The sequence below is a fragment of the Indicator indicator genome, chromosome 10, assembly GCF_027791375.1.
Source record: "Indicator indicator isolate 239-I01 chromosome 10, UM_Iind_1.1, whole genome shotgun sequence".
NCBI lineage: Eukaryota > Metazoa > Chordata > Aves > Piciformes > Indicatoridae > Indicator > Indicator indicator.
In genome coordinates, this window is record NC_072019.1 from 174,099 (window position 1) to 197,164 (window position 23,066).

Here is a 23,066-nt window from a genome sequence, read left to right on the forward strand (position 1 = left end):
TTCACGCTGAGTGAGGCTGGTGTCTGGTTTAATACAGAGGATAACTTTTATCACTGCAGGACTCCAAAGCCTCTGTTTTGGATAATTTTTCCTGTTGTGATTGCTGCCAGTAATCACAGATAAGTCTCATCTCTGTTGTGGTGCCTGTGCCTTTAGCTCAGCCTCAGTGTGCATTTTTAATTGAACCCACCACAGTGCTATGGCTCAGACCTTCTTACTGCTGCCCAGCCTGTTCCTCCGCCTCTCACATGCTACCAGCCCTGCTGGACCCAGCTTCTAGGGCCTGCCCTGAGATGGCCTGTCTGGCCATGGCACTGCTCATGCCCCCGGCTGAGCATTGGTGCCGTTTGCCAGGGTCCCTCATGTGCTGCAGGGATGGCTTCCGGCTTCTGCTAATTCTTTTCCCATCGTGGGACCCAGCTCTTCCATGTGTGATAAACAGAGATATGGGAAATAATTTTGCTTTAGCTAATTAGGGTATAGGCGAGCGGGAAGAATGTGAGGCTCCACCCCCAGGGTGGAAGCCGAGGCATTTTGCGATCAGGTAAGGGACAACTGCATAGCAGCACTCAGGTCAAAAGTTCAACCCTGAGGCTTCAGCCACTGACCACAGAGGAGACCCCCGCCTGCCATGCAGTGACGGGAACTCAGGCTTGCAGTTGCGGCGTCCTGTAACAAGGGCAGGTTTTAAAAGCCCCCAGTAGGAGAAGGAAAGGTGTACATGCGGAAAAGCACGGACTCAACACTGTAAATAAACCTTTAACCGACTTTGTCCCTCAACATTTTTTTTTTAGGAGAGCGAGCTCGTTTCTCACACACGAGCCCCCTGTTCTCAGTTTGGTGGTAAAGCCATAGAGGAGTGAGCACAGACCTCCCCTGGGTGCCGGAGGGTGGCCCAGCCAGGTGCGGCCCTGCACTGGGGCTCACAGGATACGTTGCAGGCCTGCTCGCCCAGGATGGTTGGCTGGGCTTGGGGCTCTCGGGAGGAGGCGGCGAGCAGCACAGCGGCCGTGCGGGTAGGTGTGTGGACACAATGGAGACGCGGGCCTTGCCCCCAAAGGTAGCGGAACGGGGGCCGGCGTGTCCACGCGTGGAGACGAACCGTTCGGCTGCTCAGGCACCGCGCGTGGGGGCTCCCCAAAAGCTTCATGTCTGTGTCGGTGTCCGGGGAGAGGCTCTGCCGGTGCCCGGCCGCTGGCACTACAGAAAGGGCAGATAGGACGCCCGCACCACGAACTCCCGGAGCTCCCGGGCCGTTCGCATCGGCACTGGCAGCGCAACCCGCACTGGGCGGGGCCGCAGCAGACAGGGGCGTGGCCTTGCCTCCGAGTTCCCGCCCCCATCTGTGGGTGTGGCGCATGCGCAGTTCGCGGCCCATACCTGTCAGCGGCCGAGAGGCGGGGAGGGGACGGCACGGCGGGATGGAGGGTCTCATCCCGCTCGTCAACCGGCTGCAGGATGCGTTCGCGGCGCTGGGCCAGAACTGCCTGCTGGACCTGCCGCAGATTGCGGTGGTGGGCGGGCAGAGCGCCGGCAAGAGCTCGGTGCTGGAGAACTGCGTCTCCAGGTGAGGCCGCGGACGCGACACCCCCCGCAGCCCCGTCGGCGGCGCGCACCGTTCCGGTGGCTGCTCCCCGCTTCTAACCCTCTCCGCGCGCCCCCTCCCTCTCCTTTTAGCGCCGCATCCCCGTGGCGGCGACGGTGACCAGTGAGATGTACAAGGGGGAGACAGGGAGGGAGGACGGGGAGTGGGGACGGGTTCCTGACTCCGTGCCGCCCGGGGATGCTCAGTGCGCTCCCCGGTGCCGCGGGGGTGGCGGGGCGGGCTCTGGCACGGCGGCGTCCTTGATCTGCGTGTTGCGGAGAAGCCGCCGCAACTCCGGTGTGAGCGCGGCCGTGTGCCCGGTGCGGGAGTCTTAACTGGCATCTGGGCAAGAAATACGTTTGAAACCTCAAATTCTCCCTGCAGTGCGGTTTGTGAATCTGGTCGGTTAACGATTCTCAGACCTTCGCTGCACGCGGTTCTAATGTGCGTATAGAGCTGTTAGCATCTTTCCTAAAAATAAGGAAGGAGGGGCAGGCAGGCGATTGGGGTGGGCCTTTGGGTGGACAGACTGTGTCCCTGAAGATCTCCTGAGGTTAAACATGAACTGCGCTTGCTGCTTCGAAAAGTTCCTGCGGGGTTTGGTGCAAACGGCGTGCGGCTGCTGGAGGGGATTCTAGAGCGTGGCTGCAATCGCGAAGCAGCACACAGGACCCGGAGTGCTGCCCTGTGTCAGCAGTTGGGGAGCTTTCATACGCAGAGGCTTTCATTAAAGGTGACATTAAATGCTGTGTCTCAGCAAAGGCTGGCCCGTGTGTCAGACTGCTATAGCCCTGGATGTACAGTATAAAAACCCTACACTGTTCTGTATCTCCAGGACTTACTGTGTTAAATGTCAATTCTTTTTCATCTTTCTGCTTGAAGACTGTAGCTAATTACTGATGTTGACAGACTGCCAGTCTCTCGAGTTTAAAAAGCCCAACTGAGAACCTCAGAAATCATGATTTGCCGTTAAATTATTACAGTTTTCTTTAAGCAAGCCTTTCTTGAAAAAGTACTTTTGCAACCTTTTGACTCTTTGATTTGTGTGTCCATTAAGCTGTGAAAGCCCATGTGCTGAGAAGCGTCTTTGTAAGGATATTTTGGTGTCTGGGGCAGCACCCACCTGTGATCGGGGCTGAATGTGATGGGCTGTGGGCTGATGTCTTTGGACCCAGCTGCTCTGATGTAAGAGCTTACTGCTGCTGTATGCTTGTGCTTGCTCCCCTGCTAGAGGCATCAGCTCCATCTGATCCGCAGGTGGAGCTGCTCCCTCCCGTGCAGCCCTCTTCCACCTCAGCCACCTGGAGCAAAACGAGAAAATGAGCAGTTTGTCATGATCTGATCTGTTTGAACAAGAGGCTCCAATCAGCTGCATAAGTGAGATGTGCACATTTCTAGGAAGAATTATGGAGAAAAGCTAAGAACAATGACTTTTTTTCATCCTTGTAGTTACCATGCAGCCTGCAGACGCTGCAAGAGAGTCTGTTTGGAGAAGAGCTTACAGACTGCTGTAGAGCACCACAGTGTCTCTGTCACATGGGATCTGAAATTTGGATTCTTCCAACTCTATCTCAGAGTTCCACATAGTGGTTTTGCACAGTAACATGTTAAGTACAGAGTCAGCTTATCTGTAGTACCTCCCTGCTTGCAAGCTGGGAGCCTGTTGCAAATGCGACATTAAAATGCAGAACTTGAGACCTGTTCCATGAGAGCTGAGCAACTGTTTTAAATTTTGCCTTTCCTCCAGACTGAGTAGGTATGTGTGGTTAGCACATGTCTACTTGCTAAGCTGCGAGAACTTGATTGTGAATCCTCTGAACCAGATTAATAAATACCCAGGAGATCAGAGGAGCATTTTGCTTGTTGAATCAGCCTGTGGCTCTTCTGAGTAAGCCATAGGACATTCCTCTTTGCACAGGATAATGAAGCTACTCTCTGCAAACAAGAAGTTTGTTACATCTGCATCTGTCCTCTGTGTTAGTGGTACATTTCATGATGTGTATGATTAACCACAGGGTGAACGCTGACTAATAGCCACACAGCTTTGAAACTGACATCAAAATAAAATGGTCCTAGTGTTGCTCTGAAGTTTGAGCTTTAATGCTCATTTTTGTGTTTGGATTTGTGTGTGTGTGTGTTTTGTTGTTCTTACTGTGTTGGGGTTTTTTTACCACATGAATCATTATCATTAGTAGCTGTTGAACTCTTATTCTTCAGAGAGACATTGAAGCTCTCTTCTCTTCAGGAATAGCTGTAATTAGTAAGAGGAAGTCATGCTGTCCTTCATGTGGAGGCCAGGGTTGTGCTACAAACATGCTGTTGGCTGGTAACCTGAATATTTGTTAGTGGAGCTCTAGTGAAGTTACTTAGGTTCTTAACTTTAAGATCAGAATGCTGCCTGTAGCTTCTAGGCCATCGTACTCATTTCAGCCCTTCACAGGGCCTTTCGTTGTGCAAGGAGGACTTTTTTCCCCCACTTCGATGGAAGAAGCCTGTTTTCTAGCTTGCAGGTGGTATCAAAATTGAGCTTCTTTATGGAGCCAAGCAGCCCAGGAAACATGTTGAGCTATGCTGTTACCAACCAGCTATACTATGCTGGAATTTTCCAAAAGGGTTGTGGCTTGGGCATCATTCTGTAGGCTGGCAAATGGTTCTGGAAGTAGGATCCAAATCCTGTTATTGCTGAAGCTGCTGAGTGACACACATCCGTCACTGTTCCCAGGGTAGTACCAACCCTTGTTTAGGTGCACACAGCATCCTTAATTACCAAGAATAGTCAGTGAATATGTTGGGGTTAGTTTGCATGTTTGATCTATATTGGTGCTGGTGTTGCATGAGGATGAATGTTTGCCTGCTCCAGGAACTGTGTGACATCCAGAGCTACTTATGTCAGTGTAGGCTGGCTTGGAACAAGGCTGGAGTGGGGCAGTATGAAATTTCCCAATGTAGCTCTTGTTGCAGCTATTTGGATTGGCATCTGCTAAGATATTTAGAGAGTTTGCTGTTCCCTTACTGTTCCTCTGTGCGTAAGGAGATTGCTTCTTTTCATAGTCAAGGACTGTGTTGGAAGAGTTTCCTCTGAGGATTCTGGTTATATTTAAATGGAAAGAGATTCCAGAGAGCACCTGAGGACAGCACTCATTTCCCTTTATGGGTTAGACCTTCATGTGTTCTGTTCCTAACTGGAACTTGTGGCACTTGTTTGAGGAAATTGTATTGTCCGAAGAGCAAACCTTCTTCTTGCCTGCTTCTCTTTGTAATGGAAGTAAATATGCCCTTAAAATACTGAGCCAGTGTTTGAAGCAAAAGATCTAATGCAACCTTCTGGTAGGAATGGGTGGGAGAGAGATTGAAAAGCCCAAAAGGGAGGCAAACATCTAATACCAATGGATTCCAGTTGGAGATAGGTACTACTTCTGGTTTTACTCCTTTGCCATAGATTAGTACAGGACCAGGACTTTTTATGTCACTTGCCCTTTTTCAGCATCTTATCATTGATAGTAATAGGGTTGCTTAAAAGCAAACTAATGCCAGGAAGCACTCACTTTGGAGAGAAAGCATTTTCCATTATTTCATGTATGCAAAAGGGCTTTTAAGGTAAAGAAAGGCACAGATGGCAACCTCCCTTATCAGGGTCTCTCCAGATTTTAATCAGAACCTTATTTTATCCTTAAAAATAGCAAGAAATTAATAATTTGATTTCAAAACTGAAAGCTCTTTAGTTCCTACTCTGCTTAATACTGTCTAAACTGCATGTGGCTCAATAACTGCTTTAGAGGAGATCTGAACTCTTCATTGTAAGCCTGTCAGTCATAATTAACCACGCACTTTCATTTTAAGAGCCTGAGGGCTGGTTTGGTAATACAGCTTTACAGCTTTTTATCTGAGATGCTTTTGATAATCTTATGGCCACTGCATGCCGTTTATTATGACATATGTGCTGATTTTTTTTGTTTGTTTCCAAATGGTGATTCCTTGTGTGCTCAGCTCATTCTTTTTTTTGCTTGAGATGGCGGTTGTGAAAAGATTGCGTTGAGTCATTAGGGGAAGAGAAAGGACTCTGAATCTGGCTGGTGAAGCAGAGAATTAGTCCAAAGAAAGTCGACAGCTACTTAGCTTGTCTGTTTCCTGGGGGAGACATAGTTAAAATTGGTGCAGATATTTTATTCTTTTAGTCACTAGTCACTGCCAGAAAAACTCTTTTACAGTAAATTCTCTTCTTTTGTGAATGAGGCTCAAAACAGCTAAGCAGTTGGAGATGCCAGCTGAAATGTGGTGCTGTGCATTCTTAAGGATCTTCTGGAAATGAGAATCAGCCACTCCTTTTCCTGACTGATTAAGCCATTGTACAGCTGTATTGAGTGTATTAGTGTAGTTATCAAAGTTCTCTGGTGCACTGAAAGCAAGAATTGTTTCTGAGTGTTCTGTTAAATAGGAACGGCAGCAAATGGCTCATTTGGGTTTCATCCCCAAATACTCTCTTATGTTTAGAGGCTGCAGAACAAACGTGGGCATTTAGATGGGATATTGATGGCCTAGTTTTGTCCTTCAGTGTAACTCAGTTGTGGGCTGTAAGTTCATTTTTATGTCAAGTCTTGAGAGCTGCTACATGCAAAGCAAAGCCAATGTGTAGTTAAAAGCAGACATGCAAACAAACGTGCTGATTTCTTAACATTGTGCTTTTCCCTCCATGAAAAGTGAAAGTTTTCCTCTAAAACTACTTTGAGAATCCATGCATCTTATTTCTAAAATTTAAAATTTGTGAATTAAAAGATTTATTCTATTTTAAGAAAAGCTGTACTCTGTAATGAGATACTGTGTAGGGAGTCCTGACCTGTATTCTGGCATTTAAGTTCAGTGTCTCAAGCAGTTTACAGAGATGCTAACTCAGCATTTTTGTAAAGCAAGTGTACCTGTGAACTACCTCTGCCTATAGTCTGAATATGACTTGGACATACTGTGTATGGTTATTGTAGTGATTTAGTGAACACAAGCTTAGTATTTGGAGTCTGACACCTAGACTCCAAACCCTGCAAAAAGCCCTCAAAAAAACCCAGTCTGGTCTAGAGTGCCTTCTGAGCAATCAGTGCTACAAATTCAATGCCAGTTGTTACTGTCAATCCATCAAGATACTGCAGATGGCTGCACACCTCTGACAGTGTTCAAAGATGAGTAGTCATCTAATGAGAGGTTTGTGTGGGTATGGTCTTTTTTTTTTTTTTTTTTTCTTTTCAGACCATAGGTATCCCTGTTACATAAACTTCTCTGATTCTTAATCCAGAGACACTTCTGAAAATTCAACAGTGTGTCTGACTTCTTGGCTCTTACATAATGTTACAAATCCCAGTGCTCACTGCCTGCAGGAAGGAGCCTGTGCCTGGGATTTTGTAGTGTTAAAATCAACAGATAACAAGCACCTTTGTTGCCTTGCTGGTTTTTTTTTGATGGATACTGCTCCTGCTGTGGTTTCAGGCTTGAGTTACTTGCTTTTACAGAGGAAATAGAAACCAAGGCTTTCTAGTTTAGATAAATAGAATTTAACAGTATGACTGCTTGGAAATTCACTTTTAAGCATAGGGAGTGATGCTGCTGTGGCTTGCAGCAGAGAGGTAAGGACACTTTTCTGCCACTGCTTTACTGTATGGTCTCAGACTGCCTTGTAAACATTACTGCCCCCCTATCCACATGTGTAAGACTTGAGTCCTTGCTCTGTTGTAACTGTGTGTATTCCTAAAGGAAGATGCTAGCATATACTCTTAATAAAATCAGGGTGTTGTAGTCTGAAACTTGCTGTTAGGCATTTCTCTTCTTTGTGTGATGGCTGCTTTAGATATCTATATGGCATTAAACCTGAGTATTGGGTTCTGCTTTGAGCAGCTGAGATGCAGCAGTGTCTCCTCTTCCCCCAAAGAAGTTTAGTTTCTGCCTGTCATGTTGTAGGAGAGATTTTGATGTCTGCCTGTCACAGAGCACTAGGACTACAGCTTAGTCATTGAGAGGTTGTGTTTGTGATTTGTTATCCATCAGCTGATCATTGAGCAAACTGATGATATTCTTCTAAGTATTCATGGGTTTCTTAAACAATGTCTGCCTAGACTGGAAGCACAGAGGAACAGAATCCATTTTTGCTTTTCCTGTGTGGTGTTTTTTGTTGTTTTTTAAACAGTAAAGCTCAAAATAAGGCCTTGTAGTAAATAGAAGCTTGTGAACTACCCTTGTTTGCTGTGTTCGTGTGTAACGGGCTACTGGGAATCCCTTCAATGCTGTGTGTCTGCAGTGTAGAGCCTGCAGTGTAAATATGCTGAGAACAGGAAGTGAGCATTATTTAACTGTGACCTTGCATCTTTTTCTTCAGCAAGTAGCACTGAGACTAACAAGGCAGCATTATTGAACTAGAGGGGAGGAAAATCACATTTAACTGTGTGCTGGGCTTTGATGTACTGCCAAGCACTGTTGTCTGTGATAGCCTCTGGGATGCAAGGGAGGCTGTAGCTGTAGATAAGAGAGGTTTCCAACTGAAGTGTCTAGGAATAATATCAGCTTTTATAATTTGTGTGTGTGAGTTGTGCTTTTAATTCAGTACCTGGCTTGGTATTTCTGCATCCTAGTTCCTGTGTGAAACAACCAAGATTTCATTCTTCACACGTGCAGAAGGGTTGCTCTTAGCTCTGTTTCCCACCCTCAGAGATAATATTATCAATGCTGGATGTAATCTCAAGCACTCAGTAGTTTGTTTACTATGTATGGTGCAGATGCTAAAAGATGTACACAGATATTCAGTGGTGCTTAGCTGCAGAGGATGCTCTAAGGATGGTCTGTGTGTAATTCACCTGCAGAGACTTGGCAGGGCTCTCTGTATTGAGCATGAGAACCACTAGATGTAAGACATCTCTAGCCTCTGTTGCACAACAGTGGATGAAGTAGGCGATGTTCCAGAGCTATTTATCATCACAAATGTAGAAATTTTAGCATAATCCATCTGAGGCAGCGTTGTGCTCACTTGTTAGTTTGTTCTGCTGCTGAACAAACGCTGACAGAAGGTCCCCAATGTCTGTCAGATCCAGGGAACAGGCTGAAAAACTTTAGGGGTATAGGCTGACACCTCCAGCCTCATGACTTTGTTAGTGTTCTGGGAAATAGCAGCATAAAACACTGCTTTGGTCAGACTTCTAGTACAAAACAATTCTTGTGGTAGTCAGTTTCTGGTGGGTTGAGAGATGTGAGAACAAAGCTGATAGTAAATTTCAACGTTTAGCTTAACAGACCTTAGGTTGTCCTGGACTATATAATCAATTGCACATACTACAAGCTCAAAGCAGGATGAACAGGCAGATAAAAGAGAATGAAGTGGCCAGAGAAGAGAAGTTGAGAGACTTGGGTTAGTTCTTTTGGAAACATCCCTCTTTTCCTACTCTAGTTGTCTGTCTGTAAATCCAGGCTGTTGTTGTACTGCAGTTCTCATTGTGTTTATATCCTGGAGGGAGCAGAAGAATTGGATGCATTTATATTCCAGCTCTGCAATAGTCTGAAATCTGTTGTACCAAGAAAGGCAATTGTTTGACACCTGGTCTGCCACAAAAGAGGGAAATGTATTTTCACAGTGCTTCTGAAGAGGCAAAGTGTTTTGGACTGGACTGAGATGTGGCACAGCTGACCTTATGCTATACCATTGCTTAGAAAGTCTGTGCTCAGGACAGTGTGATTTAGGAGGAAGGGCAGGAGTTTATTTTGTCTGGGTTTTGATGACAGCAGGGAAATTTGCCACATCTAAATATTTTGTGGTGACAGAGTATCCAGTTCAAGTAATTAATTACATAGTAGTTTGCTTCATGTAGCTGATGCCTGCAGCGTTAGGGACACGTTGTTTGACTTCTGATCCTTGCAATCAGATTTCTTTCTTTCTTTTTTTTTTTTAATTCTGTTTATATCTGATTATATTATAGAGAAAAACGTTTTACTCACATATTTCCTAAAGAAACATTATTAATAGTATTTGGCAGCTGTAGTTAAACACCCCCCCCACACACTTCTGTTTAGAGCAGTGACAACACTTTAAAATGAATGAAGAATTTTTCTTGTTAATTTCTTATATAGAGGTACAAAATCTTGCTGCATTAGTATTCATCCTGAGAATGGATGGGCTTTTGTGCACCAGTGTCCTATGCAAATTAGTCCTTTCCTAAGAGCAAACATATCTGATTAGGGAGAATACAGTTGTCCTGCAAAGTCTGCTTTATTCTTTTCAGCACAAAAATTCTGTGAATTGTTGGGTTTTGGTTTGGGTTTTGTGTGTGTGTGTGTTTCGTGGTTTCTTCCTCTCCAGCCCCCTGCTTGGAATTGATGGAGAGCACCATTGGGCAGGAAATAGCAGAAGCTTTTGTAAAATCTTGAAAGAGAAAGAGGAAAAAGGGCATTTTCACAAATGGCATTAGGATGATGCAGCAAAGGTTTGGATGCCTGCCAGGGAGGACAGATGCATCGTGCATACGGTGCTGACGAGCCTGCACTGGGCAGCTTCCCGAGCTGTTCATACAGCCAGCCTACAGCCCCAGCATAATCACTGCAAACAGAGCACTCTTCATCCCACCACTGGGGTGGTTTTCCCTGGCACATTTCCAGAGCTGGATATGGCAGGTTTTCAGCCTTATAAGCGATACTGAGACTTTAAAACTTTCTATCACATGAGAAGCATCTTCTTTAATACCAGGAAGTGCTTGCCTTTTTCTGTGCAGAAACACAATGTGAGGTGCTGCCACTGCTGTCAAAATAGGACATGAGATTTAGGGTACTAATAATGATCTGTTCCTCCTTCAACTTCTGGTCCAATGTCCCCTACTTTGGAGAACCTGTTGACTCCAGTCACGCTTAAGGGAAGGCTTCACCGTTGGGACCGGAGTAACCTTCGGCACTGATTTTCTGATAGTCCTTTAATGTTTGCTTTAACGAGGGAGATGTACTAATTTCTGGCTGCTTGCTGAGCAGAACTGCTGTTACTTGAATAAAGCATCTTCCAGATAGAAGTATAATGACAGTGACTTCAGTGACTTTTAAGACTGCTCTTCTCCATTCTTCTGCATGAAGAGGAAATCTCAGGCTTTGCTTTCTTGCCTCAGCGGTGCCTAAGCATTGACAGTGAACTTACTTGTTATGGCGGTGCCCAGCTGGTCTGAAATCACTGCCATCTGATTTGAAGTTCTCCAAGGGCTTTTAAAAAATACCTTATTTCTCACCTTCAGAGTCAGTACTTACCATATTCCCATGGTGAGATCTGCTTGAGTTCATTTATTTATTTATGTCCCATTTTCCTCTGGATTTTTGTATAGTCGGTTTCAAGTCTATAAAGGAATACGGAAGGGGAGAACCAAAGAGACATCTTAGGTTGTTAGGTTGCAGTGCTGTGTAAGATTATTTCTTAATTATTCTTATTGCCTCAACTTGTTTGCTTACCTGAAAATGATGGATAACTGGGATATCCCTCCTTCAGCTATCAGTTCCAGCAGTTCAGCAATGGTGGCGAAGGATGCTGCTGGGCTGGAAAATGACTTCACAAAGACACCAAGTTTATCCACTGTACTTGAAAGGAAGAGATAGTTTGCAACCCTGGGATGTCTGAATACTCAGTTTCTCACCCCTAAGGACATACCCAAACTGCAAGGGCTGCAATGTGTAGTTATTGCTTTTGAGTATTGGACTGCATCTCAATTCAGCAGGTTAATTAAAATGATCTCTCAGCTGAAGGAATATTTACCTTCAACTGAGATCAAACTTAATTGTAGGACTTGAACTAAGCATGATGCCAGCATCTGTGCTGTGTGGTTTACAAAAAAAACTCTGGAAAGATACTGAGTTTTAGGAGATCACTAAAAAGCCACAGCCTCTTAATGCATTTAACTTGCCTAGTAGTCCTAATTAAGATAGTCATTGGTCTTCAGTAAAGAAGGTTAATTTTTTTTTAGTACATCTTCATGTAAGCCCAGTTATGTTAGGCTGACATCTTGCAGCCACTGAACAAAGCTGTGGGAGACTCTCCTGACTGACAGACACTGTGCCCAAACAAAAACCATTTACCCTTCTGTAACTCATTAGAGGAGGTGAGTGATCAAGTGCTGACTGGTAATAACAGTTGAGCTCTGTGCTTGGAGCTAATGAGGAAGAGCATCTATAGCCAAACAGCAGTGTGATGTAGGAAGTGATATCTACTGCTGTATTACTGGAAAAGAAGAAGGTATGTGGTTAAGAACATCCAAGCACAACAGGGGTAGTGACATAAAGCTTTTGTGACTCCTTGAAAATGCGGCTTGGGATTATCTTTGTGCTGGGAGGGTGGAGGAATTGTGGTTCCAAAGGCACTAAGGAAGAATAAACACCATGGTGTAGTGTCAGTGATGACAACACTGCTCTGAGAAAGTAGCTGATATGAATTTAACCTTTAAGAAGGCCTCTGCTTAAATGCAAAGTACACTTCCCAGTGCTTGGATAGCCTTTGTCCTGATGAACAAGAGTGGGCAAAGGATCTGCTGCTGGATCTTCTCTGACTACATCAAGAGACAGAAAGAACTCCTCTGTCAAAATAAGTCTTCAGATGTTTATTTGTAGCATTAAGAGTTCTTTATTTAGAAATGAACTGATTTTGGTTTATGGGTTTTAGAAAGCGAACCTGAGGAAAGAGTTTAGAAATTACCAGGGTCTGTCCTTTGTAGGGTCACACTGGACCACACCTTTCCCTGTTTGGCTCTTCTGTGGCACTTTGCTTTTCCCTGTTTTGTTCTTTTGTAGCACTTTGCTTCAAGGCTTAAATATGGTAAGTGCAAGAAAAGTAAAAGCCTTCTGTAGCACTTCTGTCCACTGTCCATTTGCCCCTGGACTGGAAGATGCTTCTGGAAGTGTAGCCATGTGTAGGTGTTCCCTGTGAAACAGTGTTTCATGGCACAAGAGAGGGCTATCAGCTGCCAGTGCCAGCTACAAGGACTCCTCATGTGCCAGGCTGCACTTGCATAAAACAATAAACACTGTGTTGGAACAAAGCCCAGGAAAACTGTTGACTTTTGACATAATTGCTTCCTGTTGCAATGGAAGCTGCAGTCCTTGGCAAATCTTGGGAATAAAGGCTTGTGTGGCAGTGTTGTTCACAGCAGCAGCCTGTGGAATATGACCTTCCTGCACTTGGTGGAAGGTTAGTGGAAAAACTTTCGTAAGAACATTGCCACTGTTGTTTGGCAAAATGGAATAGACTTAGATGGGTCATTTGTGCTCTTCTGTAAGAGAATTTGGGCTTTTTTTATCCTGAGTCTCCCTTGTTTCTATCCTTTGTGAAAAATGTGAGGACTTTTCCTTCAGAAGGACTTACTGTTTTTTTGAAAATTCATCAGTGTCACTTTTGCTTGTTTCCAGCTCTTTAATTAGTGCAGCTACTGTGTCATCATTGACATTTTCTTCCATTATTTGATTTCCTGGATTCCTCCCATGTTTTACATGCACTAGTGATATCGGTAGTAATGTCAGTTAGTCACCATTTATCCTGTGTAATACTGACCATGTAACTGATGACAGTGGGGAATATTTCTCAGGACTTTACTGGCAAAATCAAGCAGATTTAAGTTACTCTTTGGAAGTAATAACTAAGCTTTAAGTAGTGGATGCATCGTTGCTCTTTGCACAAACTGAAGATTCTTTTGTCTTTTTTATTTTATTCTATTTTTTAACATAATAAATATTGTTAGCATGCTAGAGGGCTCCTCAATGAAAGTTCCTCCCCTTCCTGGAAATCCCCCTTGGAATACATTATGTTTATATTTTGGTTGTTTGATATATGTTCTTTTCTTTGTACACTCTAGTCCTGCATTATAAGGAGACAACCTACTGAAGGAGCCTCTGTGTAGTTTGCTTTTCAGCATTTCACTATGGTTTCTGCCCTTTCTGAAATTTGAAAGGGTGTCCTCATCTCTTCCCATTAATGACTTGCCTAGTTACTTTTTCAGCTTGACAGCTTCCTGAGCATCAGAGAGGATGATATGATACAGGATGGACAGTACACAGAGACATGAGCTTCCTTATTTGTTTTTTTCTTACAGTAAACTTGTCTGCTGTAGCAAAGCTCATACCCCTAACTGCCTTGTTGTAATGAACTGCTAAGGTGTTGGTATAATGAACTGCTAAGGTGTTGGTATAATGAACTGCTAAGGTGTTGGATAACTTTCACCATCCTCTGATAGTGGTTTTTGAGATGGGTTCTAGCAGGTCAGATTCAAACTAGAAGCTGTTACCTTTAAACATTTAAAAAAAATTTTTTTAGTAAATTCTGTGATCCTGTGATACTTATCCTGGTCTCTGATGCTGGCTATGAGCTGTATTGGAGCATGAAGACAGTATAGTTTAGATAACTGAGATGTGAGTAGTTTTATAGTTTTTAGGGTAAAAAATTATTTGGCAATGAAAATATTTTGCTCTTGAACAATGAATGCATTCTGAAATTGAATCATAGAATCAGTCAGGGTTGGAAGGTACCACAAGGATCATCCAGTTCCAATCCCCCTGCCATGGTCAGGGACACCTCACACTACATCAGGCTGGCCAGAGCCTCATCCAGCCTGGCCTTAAACACCTCCAGGGATGGGGCCTCAACCACCTCCCTGGACAACCCATTCCAGGCTCTCATCACTCTCATGGGGAAGAACTTCTTCCTCACATCCAGCCTGAATCTCCCCACTTCCAGCTTTATTCCATTCCCCCCAGTCCTGTCACTACCTGATAGCCTAAAAAGTCCCTCCCCAGCTTTCTTGTAGCCCCCTTCAGATACTGGAAGGCCACAAGAAGGTCACCTCAGAGCCTTCTCCTCTCCAGACTGAACAGCCCCAACTCTTTCAGTCTGTCCTCATAGGAAAGCTGCTCCAGCCCTCTGATCATCCTGGTGGCCCTTCTCTGGACACCTTCCAGCATGTCCATATCCCTCTTGTAACAGGGGCTCCAGAACTGGATGCAGTACTCCAGGTGGGGTCTCCTCAGAGCTGAGCAGAGGGGGAGAATCACCTCCCTGGCCCTGCTGGCCACACTTCTCTTGCTGCAGCCCAGGCTCTGGTTGGCTTTCTGGGCTGCAAGTGCACATTGACAGCTCATCTTGAGCTTCTCATCCACCAGCACCCCCAAGTCCCTCTCCTCAGGGCTGCTTTCCAGCCACTCACTGCCCAGCCTGGATTTGTGCTTGGGATTGCCTCGACCCAGATGCAGGACCTTGCACTTGGTCTTGTTGAACCTCATGAGGTTGGCTTGTGCCCACCTCTCCAGCCTGTCAAGGTCCCTCTGGATGGATCCCTTCCCTTGGAAAGTTATTGAAGTGCTGTTCTGGAAGACCTGGCTCCTTGCACCTTATTTGCCCTGTGATATGTTCCGTACTGGCTGGGCAGAGCTGGGCAGGCTCTGCTGCTGGGCTGCAGGTTGTGCTGTCACTGCCCAACCTGTGTAGCTGTCAGCAGAGTATTCTGCTGAAAATGCTCTGGGAATTCAGATGTAAGAGTACTTTGATTCTTTACATAGGATGCATATCTTTTAAAGGAACATATCTTAACTCCCAGCTTTATTCTTGCACAGTTTTGTTCTTGTTTGCTCTGCCTTGGTATTGCTAAGTGGCCCTACAGTGGTGCACACTGGTACTTCACAGGCTCACACCCTCATCACAGCAGACAGCCTTTGTCTCCTTCGTTGGTGTCTTTGTGTGCAAATTCTCAGGCATGTTCTTTTTTACTAGATGGATTCCTTTGCAGCCACCTCGACTCCCATCTCTCTCTAAAGACATCTGTACAAACTGACCAAAAGATTTGGAAAAGCAAATGTGTCAAACCTGTCCGTTAAAGAATATGTAGTGTGCACCAGGGCATTGAGGGACATAATCCTTTTGGTCATAAAGAACCTTTGTAATTCATCTCTGTTCAGTCCTATTAAATCTCATGATGCTGAAACTTCCCCCCCCCGCCCCCCATTCTTTAAGACCTCTTTCTTTAAGGATCATTTATTCAGGTAGATGTTTCAGGGAAGAGCAAGCACTACAGATCAACCCTGTGTAGAAGTTTTCCATATCAAGGGGAGGGGGGACCTGCATCCTGTCTTGTGGATGTCAAAGTCAACATTGCTGTAGAAGCAGCTGTACAGCATTTAATCTTATTCCCTTACTGTAATGTGTTACTATGTTGTTTTCCCTGCAAAAGTGCAAGTTATGTCTCAGACATGAACTCCTTGACCCCATTTTTATCCTTATCCTTTGTAATTTTTTCCTTTCCAGACTGTGCATCTGAAGCAGAAGCCTTACCACCTTCTGCTGCACACTCAGCATAGTTTGCCCTCTCCCCAGGCGGGAGCCTCTCTCTGCTTGATGGCCTTTCTGATAAGAGTTCCCTTTGTCACAGCAGGCATCACCTGCCATCGAGGTTTAGTATGCTTTAAGAGAATGTGAGGAAGGAAAATTGTTGTCCTGTGTCTCTTTCTAATGTTGCTGTTGAGGAAAGGTCAGTGTGGTTTAAGTAGGAGTTCTGTTAGTGCAGTGCTCTTTGTGCTTTGTCTGAAGCAGAAAATCAATACACCTTTGACTCCCCGAAGAAGGGTTTTACTGGCTCATGTGATGCTGTGGAGTTTGATTAGTGTAATCAGTTTATTTTGAATGGCAATTCCTTTTAGCTTCTTGGTGGAAAAAAATATGTTTGTTTTTTTTCTAAATAAGATCTGAAATGTTTGAAGACAAAGCATGAAGCTGCCATCTCAATAGGTGCTTCCTGCATCCTGGCCTGCTGTCATTTCAGTGCAGACAGAGAACTATGTTTCTATTAAAATTGTTGCCTCTTCCCCCTGAGGAAAGATCAGTAGGCAGCATTTCCCTGAGACACAGGTTTCTCTCTGCTGGTAACTATTAGACCTTTTGAAGGCCTGTGACATCTCTCTAAGCTAGTCCTTGTATCTTGTTCCTTGCTCAAGTGTTGTCAAACGTCACAGCAGGTACAAATAAGTATGTGGGATTTTTTTTTTCATTATCTTTTGTTTTAGAGATTGTTTGAATTACCAATTAATGTTACTTTTGCCTGCAGATCTGTATTTGAGCATAGAAGGTAATGAGCCAGCTTGTGTTTGAACAGCCTCTCCTAGGAGTTAACGGTGTGCTTTAGCTTCAGCATGCAGAGCAATCACCCTGTGAGTACACATGAACAAGTGCTGAGAGGGTGAGACATATTTTATCTGGAGATTAACATTATTTCATTCAAAATGCTGAGGACTTCTGGGGTGGTGTAGGGCACTGCTGACAGCCAGTCTTGTTCCTCAAAGCCTTCTTTCTCATGTGCTAATTTTTTTGTTAGGTTGGGAAAAAAATCTTCAGAGCTTGTGTGGTGGGTAGGGTTGGCACATTTCTCCTCTGCAGGCTGCCAAAACTTGTTACCTCGTTGCTAGTTGTGGCAAGAGGTCTACTGTTGTCACATTCCTGAGCCTGTCTTGACCTGGGACTCCTCAGACCTAATATCCTCTGACTTGCAGAAATAACAGCCTGGGGTCTGATGAAATATTTGCATGTTTTATTTTTCATAGATGTACCCTCTGGGCTTGTTTTAATCCTTGTAGATTTGTGTGCTGCCTTAAAGGAATTGCTGAAATCAGTCATTCGTTAAGTAGCACAAGGTCAGCATGAAGATATGCAAGGATAATAGCTAAGATATAGCTCCTCAGGTGACCTGAGGAGACTCATCTCAGCAGTTCTGTCTGAAGGGCAGACAGGGCTGGACCTTTCTTCCTTCGACTCTTTTGTCCTTCTCTCCATGCCTCCCAAACACACTGCACGTTCCTGCCTTGCTCAAGGTGCTTGTGAAACTGCTTACCTTTGAATGTTATTCTTCTGAGGATGCTTATTTGAAGGGACCACTCTTCAAAGCCTCCCACTGAACCTTATATCTAGATTTTTGAGAGTTTAATAGGTATGGCAACTGGAGAAAACCCTGGGGGAAAAAAAAAGTCTGTTATTTTGCTTTGGGTTTCTGATCACTGGGTTTGCAACTAATGATTTTCCAGGGTTTCAGTTTCATAGAGTCTTTGGAGGCATGGAAAGGATCATGTGGTGCATAATGAGTTGCTATCTTTTCTTTACTGTTTTCTGGTCCAAGGACACTCCCTCCTGGTATCCCAAAGTACTTCTGGGATCCAGCATTTTCCCAAAAATGTCTCCATGGTTGTGTTGCTGGAAGGGCTATTTGAACTGGCAGAAGCTGAGTGTGAAAGTGTAGCTGCAGAGTGCTGGAAGTTTGATTTGCCCAGAGCTTCGGTGTGCTGTGTGAGAGTGCATGTGGCCACATCCCCTGCAAATCAAGTACAGGGCAAGGGCTCTGTTGTTTAGAGAGCCCTGGAAGTGTGGGCGTGGCTTCAGATACTCTAATTGTGCAAGGGGAGACTTTGAAATGTTCCATAGGATAGGCATGAAGAAAGGGAATTGGTAATGTAGTTTTAATGTGTATTTGTCTCATGACCTACTGCTCTCCCAAACTAGAATTAACAGCCTGACTTTCTACTAGTGTCTGAAGCCATCCCTACCATTTTTCCATTTTCATGCCAGCTAAAGGTGTAAAGGAGATTCCAAGCTGGCCCTATACCTTGTGTAACTGGACAGTGCCTTCTGGGGAGTAATGTCTTTTTGTATTGTTTCTAGGGATTTTCTTCCACGAGGTTCTGGAATTGTAACAAGACGACCATTGGTCCTGCAACTCATCACTGCCAAAACAGGTAACCTCTCTCTCTGTTTACTTCAGTGGCTTGACAAAGTGCCAGTATACTTCACCAGGAGGAAAAAAACATGTCTAGGAAAACTGAAGTGATGTGAAGAAAGGTGCAATGAGACTGTCTAGAACCTTCAGAGGCTTGCTGCTTCAAAAGTGCATGCTTAGGCTCAGCTAATCTAATTTTCCTTTTTGGGGAAACAGTAAAATCTAAATCCAAGAGCATACTGTAAATGTAATCCAGGATCAAACCTGAAGCAGTGGAGAAATGCGGTTACATACAAAGTGTTTTAGAAATTAGCTTTGATTTTTTTAATTTCTTGATGAGCTTTACAGTTGTATTAGTTGAGGCACCAAACCTACCATACTTCTACCTTTAGCTTGTGCTCCAGTGCACACAGATTTTGTTCCACACAGCTTGTTTTTGTGACTTGTCTTTTGTGGCTGTGCTTTCTGCATTAAGTAGAGCAGAAGGTAGACTGTGGGAGAACAAGGCTTCTGTGTATTACCTGGTCAAAAATAAAAATACAGTATGAGTAGCACTCTGAGCTGTGTGATTCATCAGAATCACAGAGTACATCCAGTTGAAAACAACCTCCAAGCTCATCCAGTCCAACCCTTGACCCAGCACTGAAGGGTCAACACTAAATCATCTCCTTAAGTGCCAGCTCCACACACTGCTTAAACACCCCCACAAGGATGGTAACTCCAGCACTGTCCTGGGCAGACCATTCCAATGTTTGAGAGCACTTTCAGTGAAGAAATAGTTCCTGAGATCCATCCTGAACCTCCCTTGGTACAGCTTAGAACCATCTCCTCTGGTTGTCCACTGCTTGGAGCAGAGGCTGCCCCCTCCTCACTCCAGCCTCCCTTCAGGTAGCAATGAAGTCTCCCTTCAGCCTCCTCTTCTTCAGCCTGAACCACCCCAAGCTCCCTCAGCCCCTCCTCTCAGGTCATGGAAATTCACCACTTTGTACTCTTCCAACAGGCACTTAATCTGCTGTTGTGTGGCTCAGCTCCTTAGCATATATAAAAGCAGCTACATTTTCCTGTTGTTTTTTTGGTTGTTTTGCTTCTGAACCACTGTAAGCAACAAAATCACTGGTTTACTATTGGCTTCTATTTAAAATAGTAAAAAGAAGTGAACTAACATCCAAACCAGCATTTAAAAACACAAAGTGCTCTTTAAATTATCGCTCACGATGGAACTGGGGAAGAAACAAAACTGAAGTTGCCTGTAGAGCTTCAGTCTGTGTCTCTGTGTGAGGTGTAATTAAGTCTCTGTGGGCATTTTTTTCCTAAAAGGCCTTTTTGTTATTCAGCAGGAAGGTAGACTTTGGCCTGCCTAGTCTCTGGTTTTCTTTTTTATTATTTTCTTTTTTTTTTCCTCTTTTTTTTCTGAATTACTGCTTTTAAAGCACATTGGTACTTTCAGTGCCTCTATGAAATCTTTAGTGTATGGAAGAGAAAGGAAAAACTGGAATCCAGCGTTTCTGTATGCTTAGCTTAGGAACTTCAGGATTTTCAAGTGTGTGACATGATTATAGTGTTTTATATATAGTAAAAGATGAAATTTGTTGTTATTGGTAATATGAACACTTGTCATTTCTGCCCTTCTGGCTTTTGGTCTCTGATAGAGCATGCAGAAATGCAGGAGTAAGGCCTAACTATGAAGAATCTTCTTCTAATTGTTCCAGCTCCATGTAAGAACAGGAGAAACAAAAGAGTGAAGCTTTTTGCTGGCATTCCTAACAAAATGGCTGAGCTGTAGGGACAGGTGAATTACTGAGTAAGCTCTTACTCTCTGACCTCCAGTGGTTAGGATCACAGAATTGTCAGGGCTGGAAGAGACCTCAAAGGTCATCCAGTTCCAACCCCCCTGCCATGGGCAGGGACACCTCACACTACAGCAGGTTGCTCACAGCCACACCCAGCCTGGCCTTAAAAACCTCCAGGGATGAGGCTTTCACCACCTCCCTGGGCAACCTGTTCCAGTGTCTCACCACCCTCATGGGGAAGAACTTCTTTCTAATGTCTACTCTAAATCTCCCTTCCTCTAGCTTGGATCTACCCCCCCAGTCTTATCACTACCCAACACCCTAAAAAGTCCCTCCCCAGCTTTCTTGTAGCCCCCTTCAGATACTGGAAGGCCACAAGAAGGTCTCCTCAGAGCCTTCTCCTCTCCAGACTGAACAGCCCTAACTCTCTCAGTCTGTCTCCATAGGAGAGGAGCTGCAGCCCTCTGCTCATCCTCGTGGCCCTTCTCTGGACACCTTCCAGCACCTCCATAAATACTTATTCTTAGACAACCATCCCAACTGCTCTGTATTGCTCTGTTTTGTAAACCCATTGCTCCCCCTTGGTTAGGGGCTTCTCCCTTTCTGGGATTTTCCCCAAGAATGCATTCATACAGTAGGTTTCCATATAGGTGCCTTCTAAGCTGAAAAGTATTTCTTCGTTACAACTTACAAAGTTCTAGAGAGCTTGGAGAGCTTCAGCCTAATTTTGTGTTTCCTGGATGTCAAGGCACATTTCTCCCTTTGGGAAGTGCTGTGTTTTTCTTGTTTGGGATTAGATGCCATCACCTTTAAAGTGCAAGCTTTAATTATTTTGTTACTTTCTTTAAACTTTATTCTGCTGTTGTTTTGGGTGGTGAAATTCCAAGTAACTTTTATCTTTGAAGCCAACTTTTTGTCTCTGAACTAATTTTAAAAAAGAAAATAAAGACAACTGCTTGGAGAATGCAGAGTGTTCTTTTACAGGAAGCACATGCTGGAGTGATTTTTATCAAGTCCATAATTATCTAAAATGTTATAGAAAGAAATTAAAGAACTGTATCAGGTTCTTGCTGCTGTAGCAAGATTAATTGATCTCTAATCCCAGCATCTTTCCTGGCTCTTTTAAGAGTAGCTGTTCTTAATCTGATAGTTTTCCTTGGGAGAAAGGGGTACTTTCTTCAGGCATGCAGGGATGACTGCAAGATATTTCAGTAACATTTTGGAACTGGCTGGGAATCCTTTTGGAATGTGAATTTGATTGACTGAGGAGGCTAAAGCTTCATTTAACTTGGAGTCATGGCACTGAGGGATAGAGATGGGCAGCTGAGGCATTTATGCACACACCAGTAAGAGGAAACTTTGACCACTCGTGATTAGGGTTGGATGTGTCACAGGAGGGTACGGCAGGATTTGGCTATGAGGAGTTACCAGGGGCCCTCCAGCATCTGCAACCATGACACATCCAGGCGAAGGGCTGTTACCCCTCTGAATATGCAACAAGCAAACAATTCAGTACTAAAAAACTGATCTCGTGGAGTGGGGCTTGTTTCAGAGTTCTGTTTGCTTCCTCTTCTTTAATGTAATTAGCGCAAAGCTAATTGTAGTGACCTGTTGACTTTCTTTAATCACTAACACATTTGGCTGGGAACAGCACCATTCCTACCTGGCTTTGTGCCATTTGCACTTCCATGTAAATACTGTGCTCTGCTGAAATCCTGAAGGCAAAGGTTTTCATTAAATATTGGAACTGACAAGTCAGTCTTCAGTAGTCTTTGGGTTTCATCCAAGTTTGACAGTGTGAGAGATACCTAAGTGGCATATATGCCACTAGTCAAAATATGGAGGTTAAAAATAGTTTACAGTTCTCTGAAGGACTCTGACTTGTTCTTGACTATCCTACTTTGAGTCTCCTTTGGGGCTGCCTAGCTGCATTTCAAATGAAATTGTAAATGTGGCCTGTATTCAATAAATTACTGTGCTGGTTAGAGGAGAGATGTTAGGGGGGAAAAAAAAAGGCTGAATCTACATCTTTTAAATATTCTGAGGCTCTAAGGTGGCTGTCCTCTTACAGTGAGAGGCTGAGAAAAGGAGTTCATTAGCAGTCCTGTAGGTAAGGGTCAGCAATTTTTCATTCTTACTCTTCATCTTGTTTTCAATTCAATTGCTCCTGTTCTACTGAAGAAAAGTGCTGTAGAGGATACCTTGCTGGAAGAGAGAATTGAACCAAATGAGCCTGCAGTCTTTGTTCTGTAACAAACAGACCTCAGTTCTAGTACAGCAGCTTTGTTTCCCACTTAGAAGCCACCACTGAAAACAAGTTCACATCTGACATCAAACCTGCCAAGCAATCCAAGTGCCGCTTCATATTCATCTCTCTGGTCACTGCATTTGGCTCTGGGCAATTCCACAGCACTGGGAATGTCTCAAGTCAAGTCAAGGAAGACTTCTGTGCATTAGCTAGTCTGAGGAGGACTAGCTCAGAGTACAAAAACATCTTCAGACTAGAGGATGGTTTTGGAGAAAATAGTCCCATTTGGGAAGATGCAATTCAGTGAGTTCTTAAAAGGCACAGGTGTGAACAGGGTGCTGCTACCTGGGTGGCTGCCTGGTGGGGGAGCTTCAGGCTTTACAGGGCAGGTGAGAGAGCTGTGATGAAGCAGCTTAGCCATTCAGAGGACATACATGGGGGGAGTTCCACCTGCTGGGGGGAGAAGTTGAGCATGAGGACAGTTTATTTTGTGGGATACTGGTGCTTGAATTCAGGCACAAGATGTGCTGATTCTGTCAGTATTTGCTGCTGTATAAGACACAGGGAGCTAATTCTGCCTGACCAGACAGCATTTGTTTTCAGTGCTGAACTGTTGTGGTATTTCTGCAGGCACAAGTGAGTATGGAGTGCTGGCCTCTTACTTTCTTAGTCATGATTTCTTGTCAGGAGGAGGATGTATACAGAATACTGTGTATTCT

General features: G+C 44.3%; 1 protein-coding gene across 1 annotated transcript in view; it reads left to right on the forward strand.

The window, feature by feature from the left end:
- The first annotated feature begins 1,421 nt into the window (after positions 1 to 1,421).
- The window catches only part of DNM3 (dynamin 3), a 169,533-nt gene continuing 147,888 nt past the window's right edge, over positions 1,422 to 23,066 (forward strand). The window contains exons 1-2 of the mRNA XM_054384182.1: positions 1,422 to 1,567; positions 18,255 to 18,328. Of these exons, the coding sequence (XP_054240157.1) occupies positions 1,422 to 1,567; positions 18,255 to 18,328 (220 nt within the window). The remainder of the gene's footprint in view (positions 1,568 to 18,254; positions 18,329 to 23,066) is intronic.